This window comes from Ambystoma mexicanum, chromosome 1p (assembly GCF_040938575.1).
Source record: "Ambystoma mexicanum isolate Mex_15411 chromosome 1p, UKY_AmexF1_1, whole genome shotgun sequence".
NCBI classification, from domain to species: domain Eukaryota; kingdom Metazoa; phylum Chordata; class Amphibia; order Caudata; family Ambystomatidae; genus Ambystoma; species Ambystoma mexicanum.
The window spans coordinates 670,427,460-670,441,343 of NC_090921.1; the positions used below are offsets into that span (position 1 = coordinate 670,427,460).

Here is a 13,884-nt window from a genome sequence, read left to right on the forward strand (position 1 = left end):
CACCCGCGAGCAGACCTTGTAGTTTGCCAGTCCAGTTACCGGCACCGTTGTTACCGGACCGGCAAACTTGTAATGAGGCCCATTGTCTCACTGAATCTTGAATAGCTAAGGAACACCTTGCTATTCTAGAAAGGGAGCTTTGAACCTGGGATTCTCCTAGATTTTATAATTCATCTTTGATGGTTGTATAATTAATATTTTATTTTTATTTTTTTCTCTCTTTTAAAAAAAAAATCTATTCAACTATTAACCACCTCTGACAAATGTGCTGTAAATGCCGTTGAATATTTTCTATGCAATGTTTTAATACTATTTCTCTGATGAAGAAAGGTGGAATTATTCAACTATAACAATAAAAAATACAAAAAATAAAACTTTTCACATATAAATAAATTAATTTAAATGTCATAGCAAAATGCACAGCATACAATCCACATAAAATCAAGAAATTTGATAGAAACAAATATTGATCAAATTCATTCAATATGTACATAATACGTATTAAAACAATGTCAACAAAGGTTATGGCTATTGGATAATAGTAATTGCTCTTTCTACTTATTCAACCTGTAATTTTACTTTTACTGCTATCGATACTCTATAGAGGGCAATACGGGTAGACTTTGAGTTTGTGTTTAAGCACCGCAACCAAAATTCCCTTTTCTTTAACGGTGTCCAAGTCGTGTACCAGGGCACCTACATTTTGCACATAAATAGGACCCATCGTGGAACATGCTGTCAAGACATGTTTCCCAGTGTCCAGACATTATATGTTTTTGCACATTCTGCAATACCTTTCCTCTGCTGGGAGTTTCAGAATAATTTCTGTGTTAGCTAATACTGGCAACCGATTAATCCACAGCAATAATATGAAATGCTGCAGTTTCTTGGCAGGGCAGAGAGTAAGATAAGGTTGAAGCTTTTTAAATGTGTAAAGCATACTAGAAACACATTTAAATTGTTTTAATTTTGTCAGGTACTCAAAATTCTCCACCAAATCTTCCCTCTCCATTCTCTTTACCATCTGATTTTTTTTTTTTATACCCTGCACATTTTCCTAAAAATATGGGAACCAATTCAGCTTTTTGATTTGGTTCATAATTTGGACAACATAGCTCTCTGACTTCTTTGTCTCCAATTCTCTGCCAAGCAAGTGCAGCAGCAGGTCTGACCCTGTTTTCATTGATTTAATATACAGCATTGCTCTTTTCTGTTTTAACAAATTTGGCAGGGAAATTAATCCCAGCTCTAGTCGAATAATTTCAATGGGAACACACTGCAGGAGCCCTAAGATTTTACGCCAACATTTATTTTCGATCACCTGGAGCCACTTAAGGTCAGACATTGTCAATGCCCATAAAGGACCGAGGGAATAAAGCATTGATGCTAAGAGCATCCTTGCACCTAGAACCGTAAAGCCCCCAGTGCGCACTACATATTGGGTAATTAATGCCGTTAACTGATTTGCCCTTCTGGTCTGATCTAGAATACACTCGTGGTAGCCTCTCAGTGGCTCCATCACAATTCCCAGGTATCTATATTGGTCTGTATACCCAACCGTTTGGCCCTTGATTTCTAGAGCAACTCTAATAATTCCTTTCTTTCCAAAGGACATCAACTGTGTCTTCTCTCTGTTGATAACCAGATTGTTATCGTCAGCATAACACCATAGCACTAATGCCATCCTTTTCAGGCCTCGGAACGTATGGTCCAGTATGACTAGATCATCCGCATAGGCAAGTGACACACAGCCCTGACCAAATATCTTGGGGTGGCAATTTCCAACACGATTCATGGCTAATGGCAGATCAGCCATATGCAGGTTGAAAAGCAAGGGGGCCAGTCCACATCCCTGTTTCACCCCTCAATGTATCTTAATGGGAGCAGTTAAAGCCCCCTCACCATCCAGTCTCACCTTTACTGTATTGTCCTCATGTAACAATTTAATGAAGTAGAGGATATGATTAGGGCAACCATAGACCTCTAGTTTTTTTCTGTTCACTAAATCGATAGCTGTTTTGAAATCTACTGAAAGTGCATATAGCCCTGGACTGTTCTTACTATGAGTTCTCTCGATGAACATGTCCATGAATCCCAGATTATTCCCAGTGGCACAGCCAGCTCTATATCCGGTGTGGAATCGATCCAACAGCCCCTTCGCACTAACCCAGTCCTACAGATCGTGTAGCAGAAATGTTCCCAGTGAAGTTGAGCGTAGATAGCAATCTACAGTTCACTGGGTATTTCACATTCCCCTTTTTGTGAACTGGAATTAGAATTGATGTACGCCATGCCTGAGGGATCATCCCTTCCTGGATGACTTTCTCATATAATATCGCCAGACTTTTAGCTTAGGCATCCAGTTCTTTTTTAAAAACGACATTCACTAAACCATTAAGTCTGGGTGTCCTAGAGGACATAAGCCTTTTAATGCGGTACACAATGTCCTCACACTCGATCACAAACTTAGGATTTCTTATATATTTTTCTGGAGCTCACCTACTACCTTTGTTGGCGGCGGGTGTGGTAGTCAAGTACTTCATCCACTGTTCCTCACAAATGGGATTTACAATCTTACAATTTTTGCTGCCTTTGGCCTTACCCAAAGATTTCCAAATGCTAGTGAAATTTATAGTGTTCAGGATCTTAACTAGGTGTTGCAATTCCCTGATCTTAGAGTTATATTTCCACCAGTAGATGACATTTCTGTACTTATTTTTTATTCTTCAAGTCATAGATGGAATATCACTGAAACATGAGTACGCCTTAAGCTTGCGAAGATCCTGCCTCATTTCACGCTTCTTATCCCTAATTACCCTATCATAAATGATCCGCTCAGTGTTTTCCACCCCTATTTGGGAGGATTTGTGATATACAAACCTAGAGGTAAACTCTGTGATCCAAACCTCAATTTAATTCACATTTTCAGCAATGAATTCATTGACAATCCCTAGCTGGTTCATTGATATGCACTCACTTGCCCTCTCCACATTCTTGGCAGACCATGTCACTTGGTTCCCTGCATGATTTATTTCAAGTCCCCCTCCCATAGTTCTTTTTCCCCTTGTTCCGTAATTTGATATGTTAGGGTCAGACTAGCATGATCGCTATAGCTGTTTTCTTTAATACACAAGTCTATCTTATTTGTGAGAAGAAAATCTTTTACAAAAAAGTAGTCCAGGACCACATTTCTTTGGCCCATTTTCCAGGTAGATATCCCTATCCTGTCTCCCTCTGTGCATCCATTCAACATCTTCAACTCACAGTCACCCAAAAGCCGCAACCACTCAGTGCCTTCTTTGGAGGGTGGCGCCTGTCCCCTACTCGCCATCCCAGGTACTGACAAATTAGGGTTCCTTCTCTTCCTACCAATACACCTGCAATTCAGGTCCCCGCTGAGTATTATCATTTCATTTGGACCTCTATTCGACCAATCAACTATTAGATCAAATATCTCGTTTTGGATCTGCTCACTTTTTTCTCCCCCCAGGGGGTTGTACACATTCACCAACAGTGTTTTACAGCAGGGATTTATCCTGTCTACCTCAATTGCCGACACAAACTCTGAGTGCCCAGTTCTCCTGACCCTATGATCATTCAAGGTTTGTTTAACACCGACCACTAAACCCCCAAAAGGCCTACCGTTTCTCCTTTCTTAGCCGGAATCTGATACATAACATAACCTTCAACCAATAATTGAGCCCTTAGCCAAGTTTTGTGCAAATAAAAAATCTTGTTTTCAGTCTACAGAGCATGTACCTCTCCGCACACCAAAATATGGTTGAAGCCCTGCGTGTTCCATGACATGATTGATATAGTTCAGGCCTGCCTCTCTGGTATACAAGCCAGTGATTCAACCAACCATTTTAAAATGTTCTCTACCATGGGTAAAGTAAGACCTTTAGCCTGGTCTATATTAGTAGTTAAAAATGTCCCCTCTGCCCCGTTTGCATTATGATAGCTAGGAAGGGAAGGGTCGTCCTTTCCCATGCCAGCATCAACTTCAATGCCATGGCTTAACAATTGGACTCTGTGTGACCGCATTAGCGCAGCTGTGTTCCTGCTTCTACAATGCACCCTAGATACATTTGGATTAACATATTTCATTGGTTGGACAAAATCAAAGTCATCTGAGATTAATACCCACAGTTGCAGGATTTGTTGCAGTGCTTTCAAGATCACCGCCCAATTAGCCCACCTATCCCTTTTGAGTGGGGGAATGGCAGTCATGGAGGAAGGAACAGGGAAAATAGGAGGGGGAGGAAAGGAAGAAGGGAATGTAACAGCAGGAGGAGGAAGGTTGGAATGACAAGAAGGGGGAAGGGCAGGCAAAGGAGAGTCAGTTCTAATGTTTGACAGCAGTGCCATTTACTGTTTTATGTTTATTGTGGCTCTCTTTGGCCTTTCTGGGGTCGAAGTGAGGTTGGCCTCTTCTTGGCCAAGTGAATCGGTTTCCACCATGGCTGTACTTCCATCACCCTCATTCTGTCACATTCACCATTTGCTGATTCTGAAGGATCGACTGACAGAGCCGAACTAGTTAATTTGCCAGTTTGTTTAGAAAGACCCCTATGTGCTGTTGATTCTTTCCGCTTCATCCTCTTCTATCGTTTTACCGCAGGTTTTCCGTTTATGCCCACGATATTATGTTTTAGGTTTCTTGTTTAGCGTTCTTGAGGCGGGCTTCAGTACATCTTTCCTTGCAAGACTTTGGGGCGGCGGGCTCTGTCTGAGTCACCAAATTAATTTCCACCACTTCGGGGCACTCATTAGTAGATAGTTTGGGTAACTACACTTTCCTATTCAACCCCATACGCCTTGTGAGGCTTTGTAGGGGTATATGTTGCATTTAATACGTCAAATATCCTACTACTCAGCTTTAGCAGGATCTTTAGCGCGAATTGCGTAGTGACCATGAAAGTCTGGAGGTCTGAGTTGGAATTAGACTCCTTAGTTTCATCCAATGCCAGCGTCGCTCGCAAATAATCCAGTTGGTGGTAGTGGTGCTCACCGGGATTGCCCTATTAGCACTCTGCTGCAATGAATACCACAACTCGAGGAGTGAGTTATTATCAACTTCCTCTGCAATGGAGGCTTCAACATGGACCATAGCTTTGATTTGCTGCAGTACTTGTAGACTGGCCGCTTCACAGTTAACTACGGCACTGGTGCTCCCTCCCCCCAACCTCCGCCCGAGGTTCGCTCCAATTGGAAAAAATGTGTGATGAGCCCAGCGTTGCCCTTATCATTCACGGATAATTTCCCTGTTTGCAAAGTGCTAGGCTCACACCTCCCCTCTTCAAGCTGAGATTATATCAGGATGGGTCACTTTTAGTCTTTCGTTTTTTCGACATAGATTAGACACTTTGTTTTACTCACTGTACCAAATGAATGCTCGCACCACCTCACCGCCTGCCGCTGCTCCGCTGACTGCCACTTAATGGTCCACTTGCTGTCCACCAGCCATTAAAGCTAGGTTAAGATTAGTTTAACTTCAATATTGTCATAGAATTTATGAATTGAAGAAGACGCTGCATGGAATGAGGTGTAGCCAATCAGCAAAGTGTGTAAGGTGTGGAACGGCAATGGGTACATTGCTCCATACAGTCTAGGAGTGTAGCAGAGTAACGGGATTTTTGAGAATTGTAGCCTCCACCATGGCAGCGGTCCTTCAGTCACAGATGGATTTGGGGACAAACATGGAAATGCTGGTGGATTTTTTGGGATTACATTTAAAAAATTGGATTACTAAGAGGAATGTACACATGTCTATTGTGAGAAAATAAAATATATGAAGGAAGGCATTGCCCTTGCAAGTTTGGGAAAATCTGGGGACAATGAATTTAATCTTTTAAGGTGCAGTTTGAGACCACTACTGATTGACATGACTCTTGGGAGAGGAATGAATACAATGGTAGAAGTAAATGGACAAAAAGGATAACGAATGGTAGAATTAGAGGTACATTTAGGATACAACATAAACACAGTGCTATTTGTTAGGTTACGTTTTGTTATTACTCTTACAATTGTTAGAACAACTAATACAAATATTCCATTTAAAAGTGTACTGAAATCCGCTTCCTAATTAACAGAGTGGTTGTCCAAGTCTGCGAATTGATACAATATTGCATGCTTGAATATATCAGAAATCTACTAATGTGAGAGTTGTGCTGACAATCCAAGTTAAGAAACAGTTTAGCATTGGTGGTCTTGTCATTTTAAAGAAAAGGTGAGACAACCACTTCTTTTTGTGGATTGGAGTCTGATCATTATTACATTTTCCCTCTTGTACTCATGCATATTTTATCCATATAATTAACAAATGCTACATTAACTTTGACAAACTGTGATTAACCATATCTATATGAGCTGAAGTATCAGTTAAAAGCCATTGAAGAATCGTTGGCAGCTAAAAACATAACATGAAATCGTGGCAAAATTTAACATATTATTTGACAGTGTCAAAGACATTTCTACTATTAACAAAATGCTTTATTGGGATAGAAACTGGAACATAGGATGTGGGGTCGTACCTTCATCAAAGTAGAAAAGTTTCATAGTCAAGCAGACATTATTCGGCAAAGGCCCAAGGTTTTGCATCAGAACATAGAGCTTGCGAATAAGAAGAATACTTGACTTTTTCAGATCAGTACATGTCACGTTGGTGTCTCTCTTGTTGTTACTATAAACAATCAGATCAAAATGCTTATTTAAACACTCGATTCTATTATCAATGATCACAAAAACATACCATTGTCATATGGGTTAAACTTCTCATACACTAAATGTTTCAGTTGTATAAACACAATAGAGAAAATATAGCTATGTCAGAAGATTAGTAGTTGCATGATAGTCCTGAGTTAAGACTTGTTGGGAATCCGAGGAGACAGGTTCATAGAAACATACAGTGAGGAAAGACATCACATAAAAGGTGGCTCTCACCTAATACTGTCTTTCAACGGGAGTGGTTTATGTCACTTGGGTATTAAATTAAAACAAGGCACTGATAAATTCTAGAGATGGAGGAATCTATTAGAAATCCAAGGTCAATGGGGTTGCTGAAAAAATCACTGCTTTTCCACAGTCTTGGTGTTATTTTCCCCAAAGGTGATATTGCAGAGAGGGGAATCTGCTCCATTTGCACTTTCATGTAAAAAGGTCCCTACCTACAATTTTAATCCTTTCTGCCAAGTCGGATAAAAAGGGAAAGTTACTTGCCGTAGTGACTACTATACTCCTAGTCCAATGTCCCCTTTCCTCCATATTTATGGGAGTTACCGCAGAGAAGGAACCGGACCGCAGCCATAGCAAGCACAAGCAAGCTTCCCGTTTTGCAATTTAGAGAGACTGTGGATGGTGGCACATGATTGTAGCGAGACCACGCCCTAAACCCCACCTCTCATGCTCCTTCCCCTCAGTCCCTGATCGGTCGAGAGGACAGGAACAGCCAGTCGCACTAGTTTTCTGGGGATGGAGAGCAGCGTATGTAGGAAAGGGGACATTGGACTAGGAGTACAGTAGACACCACGGTGAGTAACTTTTCCTTACTCCAACATCCCATCCCCTTTCCTCCATACTCATGGGAGAGTAAAAAGCACTACTCTGTTCCGGAGAGAATATCATTAAATTGTAAAAATATTACTGAAGACTGCTTGTCTGAATTGACATTATAAGGCTACTGCCATACTTTTTGCTCTTGCCAGGCCTTTAGAGGAGTGTTTTGCCTTGCACTTCATATGCGTGGGAAATGCAAGTTACTATCTATCTCACAATAGTAGCTTTAGTGCCTTGTTTAACAGGACATACCCCACAAGATGACAAACAGCCTGTCCAAGGACTTGTGAGGCCTAGTCCTCTCGAGGTAAAACCTGAAGACCCTTTGAACATCAAAGGTCTGCAAAATCCAATCGGCTTCTGTTTGCGGATCTGCCAAAAATACGGGTAATGTAATTTCTTGATTCATGTGAAAGTCTGAGACAACCTTGGTTAAAAAGGAGAGATGTGTCTGAAAGACTACCTTGTCTCTGTGAAATGAGAAATATGGTTCCTCCATAGACAGAGATTGGAGTTAACTGATAATGAGGGCTGAAGTATTGCTGCCAGAGAAAAGATCTAACAATTGACCATACATAAATCAACGGACACTATTCGCTTGAATGGCTTGTGCAGGAGGGTCGCCGAAACTATGTTTAGGTCCCAACTCTTAATAGGGTGTACAATAGCGGGTAACAGGTGGACAAGTCACAAAGTGTTGTTTGATTATGTGGTTAGCAAAAGGGACTAGCCTGTCTTTAATTGAGAGGCACGCCCCAATCGCTGCTGGAATACGTTCTGTAGGAAGAGACCTGTGTCTCTGTCTGAACAAGGTTTGCCAAAAAAGAGTGTATGTTATCAATGGATGCCTGAAGCAGATCTTCTGTCTCTTTCCAACATCCAATGTCAAAACAAAGCCATTTCCCTCTATAATGGGAGAGAGTGGATTATTTCCAGGATGTTCCCTTTACCCAGAGGTTATCGTCTGATTAACCTAAGTGACCATAGGTCAAGGTTTCAGGTGCCAGAGCACGAAGCAAAGCGATTTTGGTCATGGGTGTATCACCTTCCCCTGCTGGTGAAGCAGATTCAGGAGTAGGCGGGAAAAGTGGTCCACTTGCCATAAACAATAGGTCTGACAATTAATACCTTTGGGGCCAATGCGGGACTATTAGCAAGAGTTCACCCTGATTGGAGGCTCTAAATTTCTGCAAGACCTTTGGAATCAGAGTTAGAGCAGAAAATGCATATGCAGACCGTTTACCTGAGATCGATAATGCATCCCTCACCTTCCATGAGACGTAGTGACTACACTTGTGTGCTGCTCTGTTGAAACTAGATCCACTGGGGGAGACCTGTGTAGGTAAATACCTCCTGCACGATCAATTCGCACTAGGGGTTGGCAAAAGACTTCCTGCTCAACTCGTCCACCTGTACATTGTCTGTTCCCGCCAGATGAGCTGCGCTGGAGCACACATTTTCACAGATCTGGCGGCTTCCTGCTGCTTGATGTAAAAACATTGTTACTGCGTTGTCTGTTGGTATCAACACACTGCTGTATGCTATCAGCGGCAGGAATGCCTACAAGTCTAGAAAGGCGAGCCATTAACTACAAGAAATGTATGTGCTCATGAGAATCTTCATCGCTCCACATGTCGTGAATTTCAAGATCCCCCAGCGTTGCTCCCCACGCTGGTAGGGAAGAGTCTGTCGTGGTGGTGAACTGATAATGAGGGTCCTGGAAAGCAGTGCCTATCCGAAGCTTCCTGAGGCCTGTCCACCACAGCAGAACTTGCTGCAGCCACGATGGGTTGCGGCCCGTCTTGGTTAGAGGGCCTGATACTTGAGTCCAACTCGCAGCCAGGTGCAGCTCAGTGCAACGAATCTGAAATCCGGCTTTAGGTAAAGGCAGGAAGCATGCTGCCATCAGCCCCAACAGACATAAGAACCACTATATAGTCGTTAGGGAGTCAAGGTGGAACAATTAGACAGTCACTAGTTCAATTATCCTTGTTTTTGTAGGAAAGACTGCTTTGAGCTGAATTCCAGAGGAAGCCGATTAACTCAAGCTCTGTGTCAGGATGATTGAGGATTTCTTTACGTTGACTGATAGAGCCAGTGCATTCATCAGGTCTAGAAGATACTGCAGATGGTATGACTATTGGACTGGGGACTGAGCTCTAATCAAAAAGTCGTCCAAGTAAGGATGCAAGTGAATTCCTTTAAGGCTGAGATATGCAGCCACCACCTCCATTAGCTCGGTAAACACCCTTGGGGCTGAGTTAAGGTTGAAAGGCAAGACTTTGTTCTGATAATGATTGTGCCCTATGAGGAGGCCAAATGGGTATGTGTAAAAGCGCATCTTACTAACCCGCAGCTACCATCCAGTTGCCTGGCTGAAGGGATGATCAGGCGAGAGTGGGTGTAATCATCTTGGAACATATCTTGGGATAAGAAAAGGTTGAAGGAGGAATGGTCTAGAACAGTCCCCATCGCAGTCTTGTTTTTCTTCAGAGCGGTGAAGAAATTTGAATAAAAAGTCTTTGTTACTTACCTGTAACTGTAACTGTATTTCTGCAGCATTGGTTTCTTTCATAGATTCACACGCTTGAATATTCTGGGGACATCAGACTGGGAATCCTCGGTAATTATTAATTATTTACATACAATTTTCCATAGGAAATGGTGTAGTTCCTCCACCTCACTTTGGTCCTTTTAGACCCTAACCAATGAGGTGGCAGGGCTTAAGGTCCACCCCAGGCAGCCATCTTCAGATTTTGAGCCATAGCTGAGAGACGATAACTGACTAGCTACGGAGCAGCCCACCATGGGAGGAGGGTGGGCACATGTGAATCTATGAAAGATACCCATGCCAGAGAAATACAGTTACAGGTAAGTAGCAAAGACTTCTCCAGCATTGGATCTTTCATAGATTCACATGCTTGAATATAATACCAAGCAGTATGGTATGCCCATTGTACACATTCGAGGATCTACCTCCACATAAACAGAGCATTTCTATTGTAAGCATGCTGGGAAACCAACTTAGAAGGAAAGGAGGGATATATAGGCTGCTCCTACTTTACGCAAACAGGTGCTGAAGGACCACCTGTCCAACTGCTGATTCTGTTCTGGTATCTTCCGGCAAGCAGTAATGCTGGCAAACATATGGGCGTGCTCCAGGGGTGTGTGCTACAAATGTCTTTCAAGGATACTCCCACCTGGAATGTCACCGATGGTGCTTTTCCTCTGTTGGAATGTGCTGTTGGCGGAGTAGGGCGTGGGTTGCCTTTTGACTGGTGACAGTGGGTGATACAGTTTGTTATCCCAGGGAGAAAGGCCTTGTTTAGCGATGCATTGACCTTTGCTGTGGCCTTGAACCGTCCAAGGAATGTAGTGTCCATTCAGCTGTGGTGTAATGGTTGCTAAAGAAAGTAAGCAGCACTATCCACTCGGACAATGCTATCTCCGAGACCACCTTAGGAATAAACTTGGGATACTGCCTGAGAATAAACCAATCTCTCTGGAAGACTGTGAAAGGTGGGTCAACCAAGAGCGCCTTCAGCTCTCCAATTTGCCTAGCTGAAGTAATAGCTACCAAGGAGGCCACTTTCCAGAAGAGGAAGCGCAAGTCGCACTTATGTATGGGCACCCCCATTAATGCTGTCAAAACTGTATTGAGACTCCTGGATGGCAAGGGTTTTTGCTCATTGGGGAAAGTGTGCAATAGCCCCTTCACGAAGACTTTAAATGCTGCGTCGGAGCCAAAAGATGTTTGGTGTGGTCTCATGGTGTACCCCAAAATGGCAGAGAGGTGTACCTTGATAGATGATTGGGTTAGGCTGCTCTTTGCGAGATGAAGAAGGTAGGGGAAGATTGGCTCCACTGACACCGTAAGCGGATTAGTGTGGGATTATGCGCACCATGCTTTAGCACGCGTCCACTTCTTGGCATAGGTGGAGCTTGTGGGCTGTGCTCTAGCCACCTTGATAATGTCCTTTTGCCTGAGGTTCTTACATTTTTGCTGCTCAAGTACCAGCCCCTGAGGGAAAAATGGCTGGGTCGTGGTGGAGTAGTTTGCCATTGTACTGAGTTAATAGACGAAGATGTGGCCGGAGACGAATGGGGGTCTCCTGGGACATCTGCAGAAGTGTTGTATACCAAGCCTGCCAAACCCATGCCAGGGCTACCAGGATCATCGTGCATGGTTCTTCTTTCATACTCCTTAGCACGTGTTCTATCAGCGGGGTTGGAGGAAAACTGTACAGGAACGTCCCCGTTCAATCCAGGGGGAATGCGCCCCCCAGCGAGAGCATCTCTGGGTAGCTGGAAGGGAACCGGCAGCATTTCCTGTTCTTACGAGTGGCGAACAGATCTATTCTGTGTTTTCCCCACTTGGCGAACAGCCAGTTGAGCTCTTGGTTGGCCAGCTCTCACTTGTAGGACAACGAATACTGTCTGCTGAGTTGTCTTTGTCCGGTCGATGCTGCGCCCTCAGCTGCGTCTTGTGCTTAAGGGCCCATTTCCAGAGCATTTGCGCCTCCAGCGAAAAGATGGTCGACCTTGTACCCCACTGCTTGTCTGTGTAGTGCATGGAGGTCGTATTGCCCATTTTCTCTGTCACGACTTGACCTGTAAGTGAGTGCCCCATCCTGATAGGGAAGCATCTGTTCTGAGCAGCAACATTGACATGGGTGTTTGAAATGGCATGCCCTCATTTAGGTTGCACTCCTTGGCCCACCAGCGTAGTGCTTCATGGAAGGTTGGCGTGAGGAGCATTATGTCTTCCCATGAGGCGTTCACTTGAGCCCATTGAGGGTCCAGTTCTTCCTGGATGGGTCTCACCTGCAGCCTGCAATTTGGAATGAGGTAGATGAGGAACCTGTATCAATGTACCGTGGACACTGCATTCTCTAGAAACCAGGCAACTAACACCAGTATTACGGTTATTCGCTCTGATGATGGCTGCACCTTTGGGATGCGTGTGTCTAGATCTTCCCCCAGAAAGATTGAGTTCTGCGCTGGTACGGGTGATGTTTTTGACCTGTTGATGGTGAAGCCTAGGTCTTGCAGCAAGGTTGTTGTTTGCTCCACCGCCATTGACGCTGCTCTTGGAGAATGCCCCTTTATGAGGCACTCGTCCAAGTATGAGAATACTTCTACTCCTGACCTCCTGAGATGGGCAGCCATGGCGCCGGCAACAGAACAGACTCTCAGTGCTTATTTTGGCCCAAAGGGAAGTACCTTGAATTGGAAATGGTCTGTTCCTACCGAGAATCTGAGGTACTGCCTGTTTGCTGGGTGGATCGGGATATGAAAATAATCATCCTCCAGGAAACTCACCATTGTTTAGCCATGGAAGGACCATCTGCAGTGATGTCATTTTGAATTTGAAGCGCTGTATGAACTTATTCAGGGCTCTTAGATCTAAAATCGGGCACGACTGTCCATTTTTCTTCCTGATCAGGAAAAAGTGCAAATAAAACCCTTTTCCTTGTTGACGGAATGGGACCTGTTCTATGGCTGGCTTTAGGAGATGTTTGTCTACTTCCAATTTTAGCTGCTGTAGAAGGTGGACCCCTTGTGGCTGCAGAGGATGACACAGAGGTTGATGTAGGAACTCAATGGTATGCCCCTTTTGTACCACCTGCAACACCCACTTCTCTGAGATTCCAACCCTGTAGGTGTTGATTTATCCGTCCTCCCACCTGGGTTTGATGTGGGCGTTGCAGGGCCCTTCAATTAATTCTTCTTGGTCTGGGCCCTGTTTTGGCACAATCCCTTTCTGTCTCTTTGTAGCTGGTACCTGCAAGAGGTTTGTTAGTATCTGCTGCCCGTTTGGTACAAGTAGGATTACAAACCCTGCGCTTAAAAGGAACTTCCATAATATTTGTACTTTGAGCTTGAGCCGCAAAAAGAACAAAGGGGGCGACAATCCCTGTCTTTATCCCTGAGGAAACTGATGGCTCCGGCTGTGTCGTTATCCGACTTAATACACTTAATAAGTGATTGTCGATCTTTTTCTCAATCAACTCCTGGCCATCAAATGGCATATCCAATATCTGTGCCTGAACTTAGGGCCTACATTTGTGGCTTTCATCCACGCTTGTCTTCACAGAACTGTGCCGTGGGCCACCTACTGGAACCCACACTGGGCCACGTCCACTGCAGCATCAATCATGAGGTCTGAAGCAGCCTCACTGTCAGTTACAATGGCCTTTGCTTCCTCCTGATACTCCGCCGGCATGTGTTTGGTTAGCCGGGAAATTCTGAGTCATATCTAGTTGTCATCACCATCACATTGCCCGCTCTGACTGTCAGTGACACTGCAGAAAAACAAGTTACTTACCA

The 13,884-nt window shown here is 43.8% G+C and overlaps 1 protein-coding gene across 1 annotated transcript in view; it reads right to left on the reverse strand.

Annotated features, from left to right (window-relative positions):
* The window catches only part of HORMAD1 (HORMA domain containing 1), a 2,731,278-nt gene that overhangs the window by 1,011,878 nt on the left and 1,705,516 nt on the right, over nucleotides 1-13,884 (reverse strand). The window contains exon 8 of the mRNA XM_069642620.1: nucleotides 6,534-6,682. Within this exon, the coding sequence (XP_069498721.1) occupies nucleotides 6,534-6,682 (149 nt within the window). The remainder of the gene's footprint in view (nucleotides 1-6,533; nucleotides 6,683-13,884) is intronic.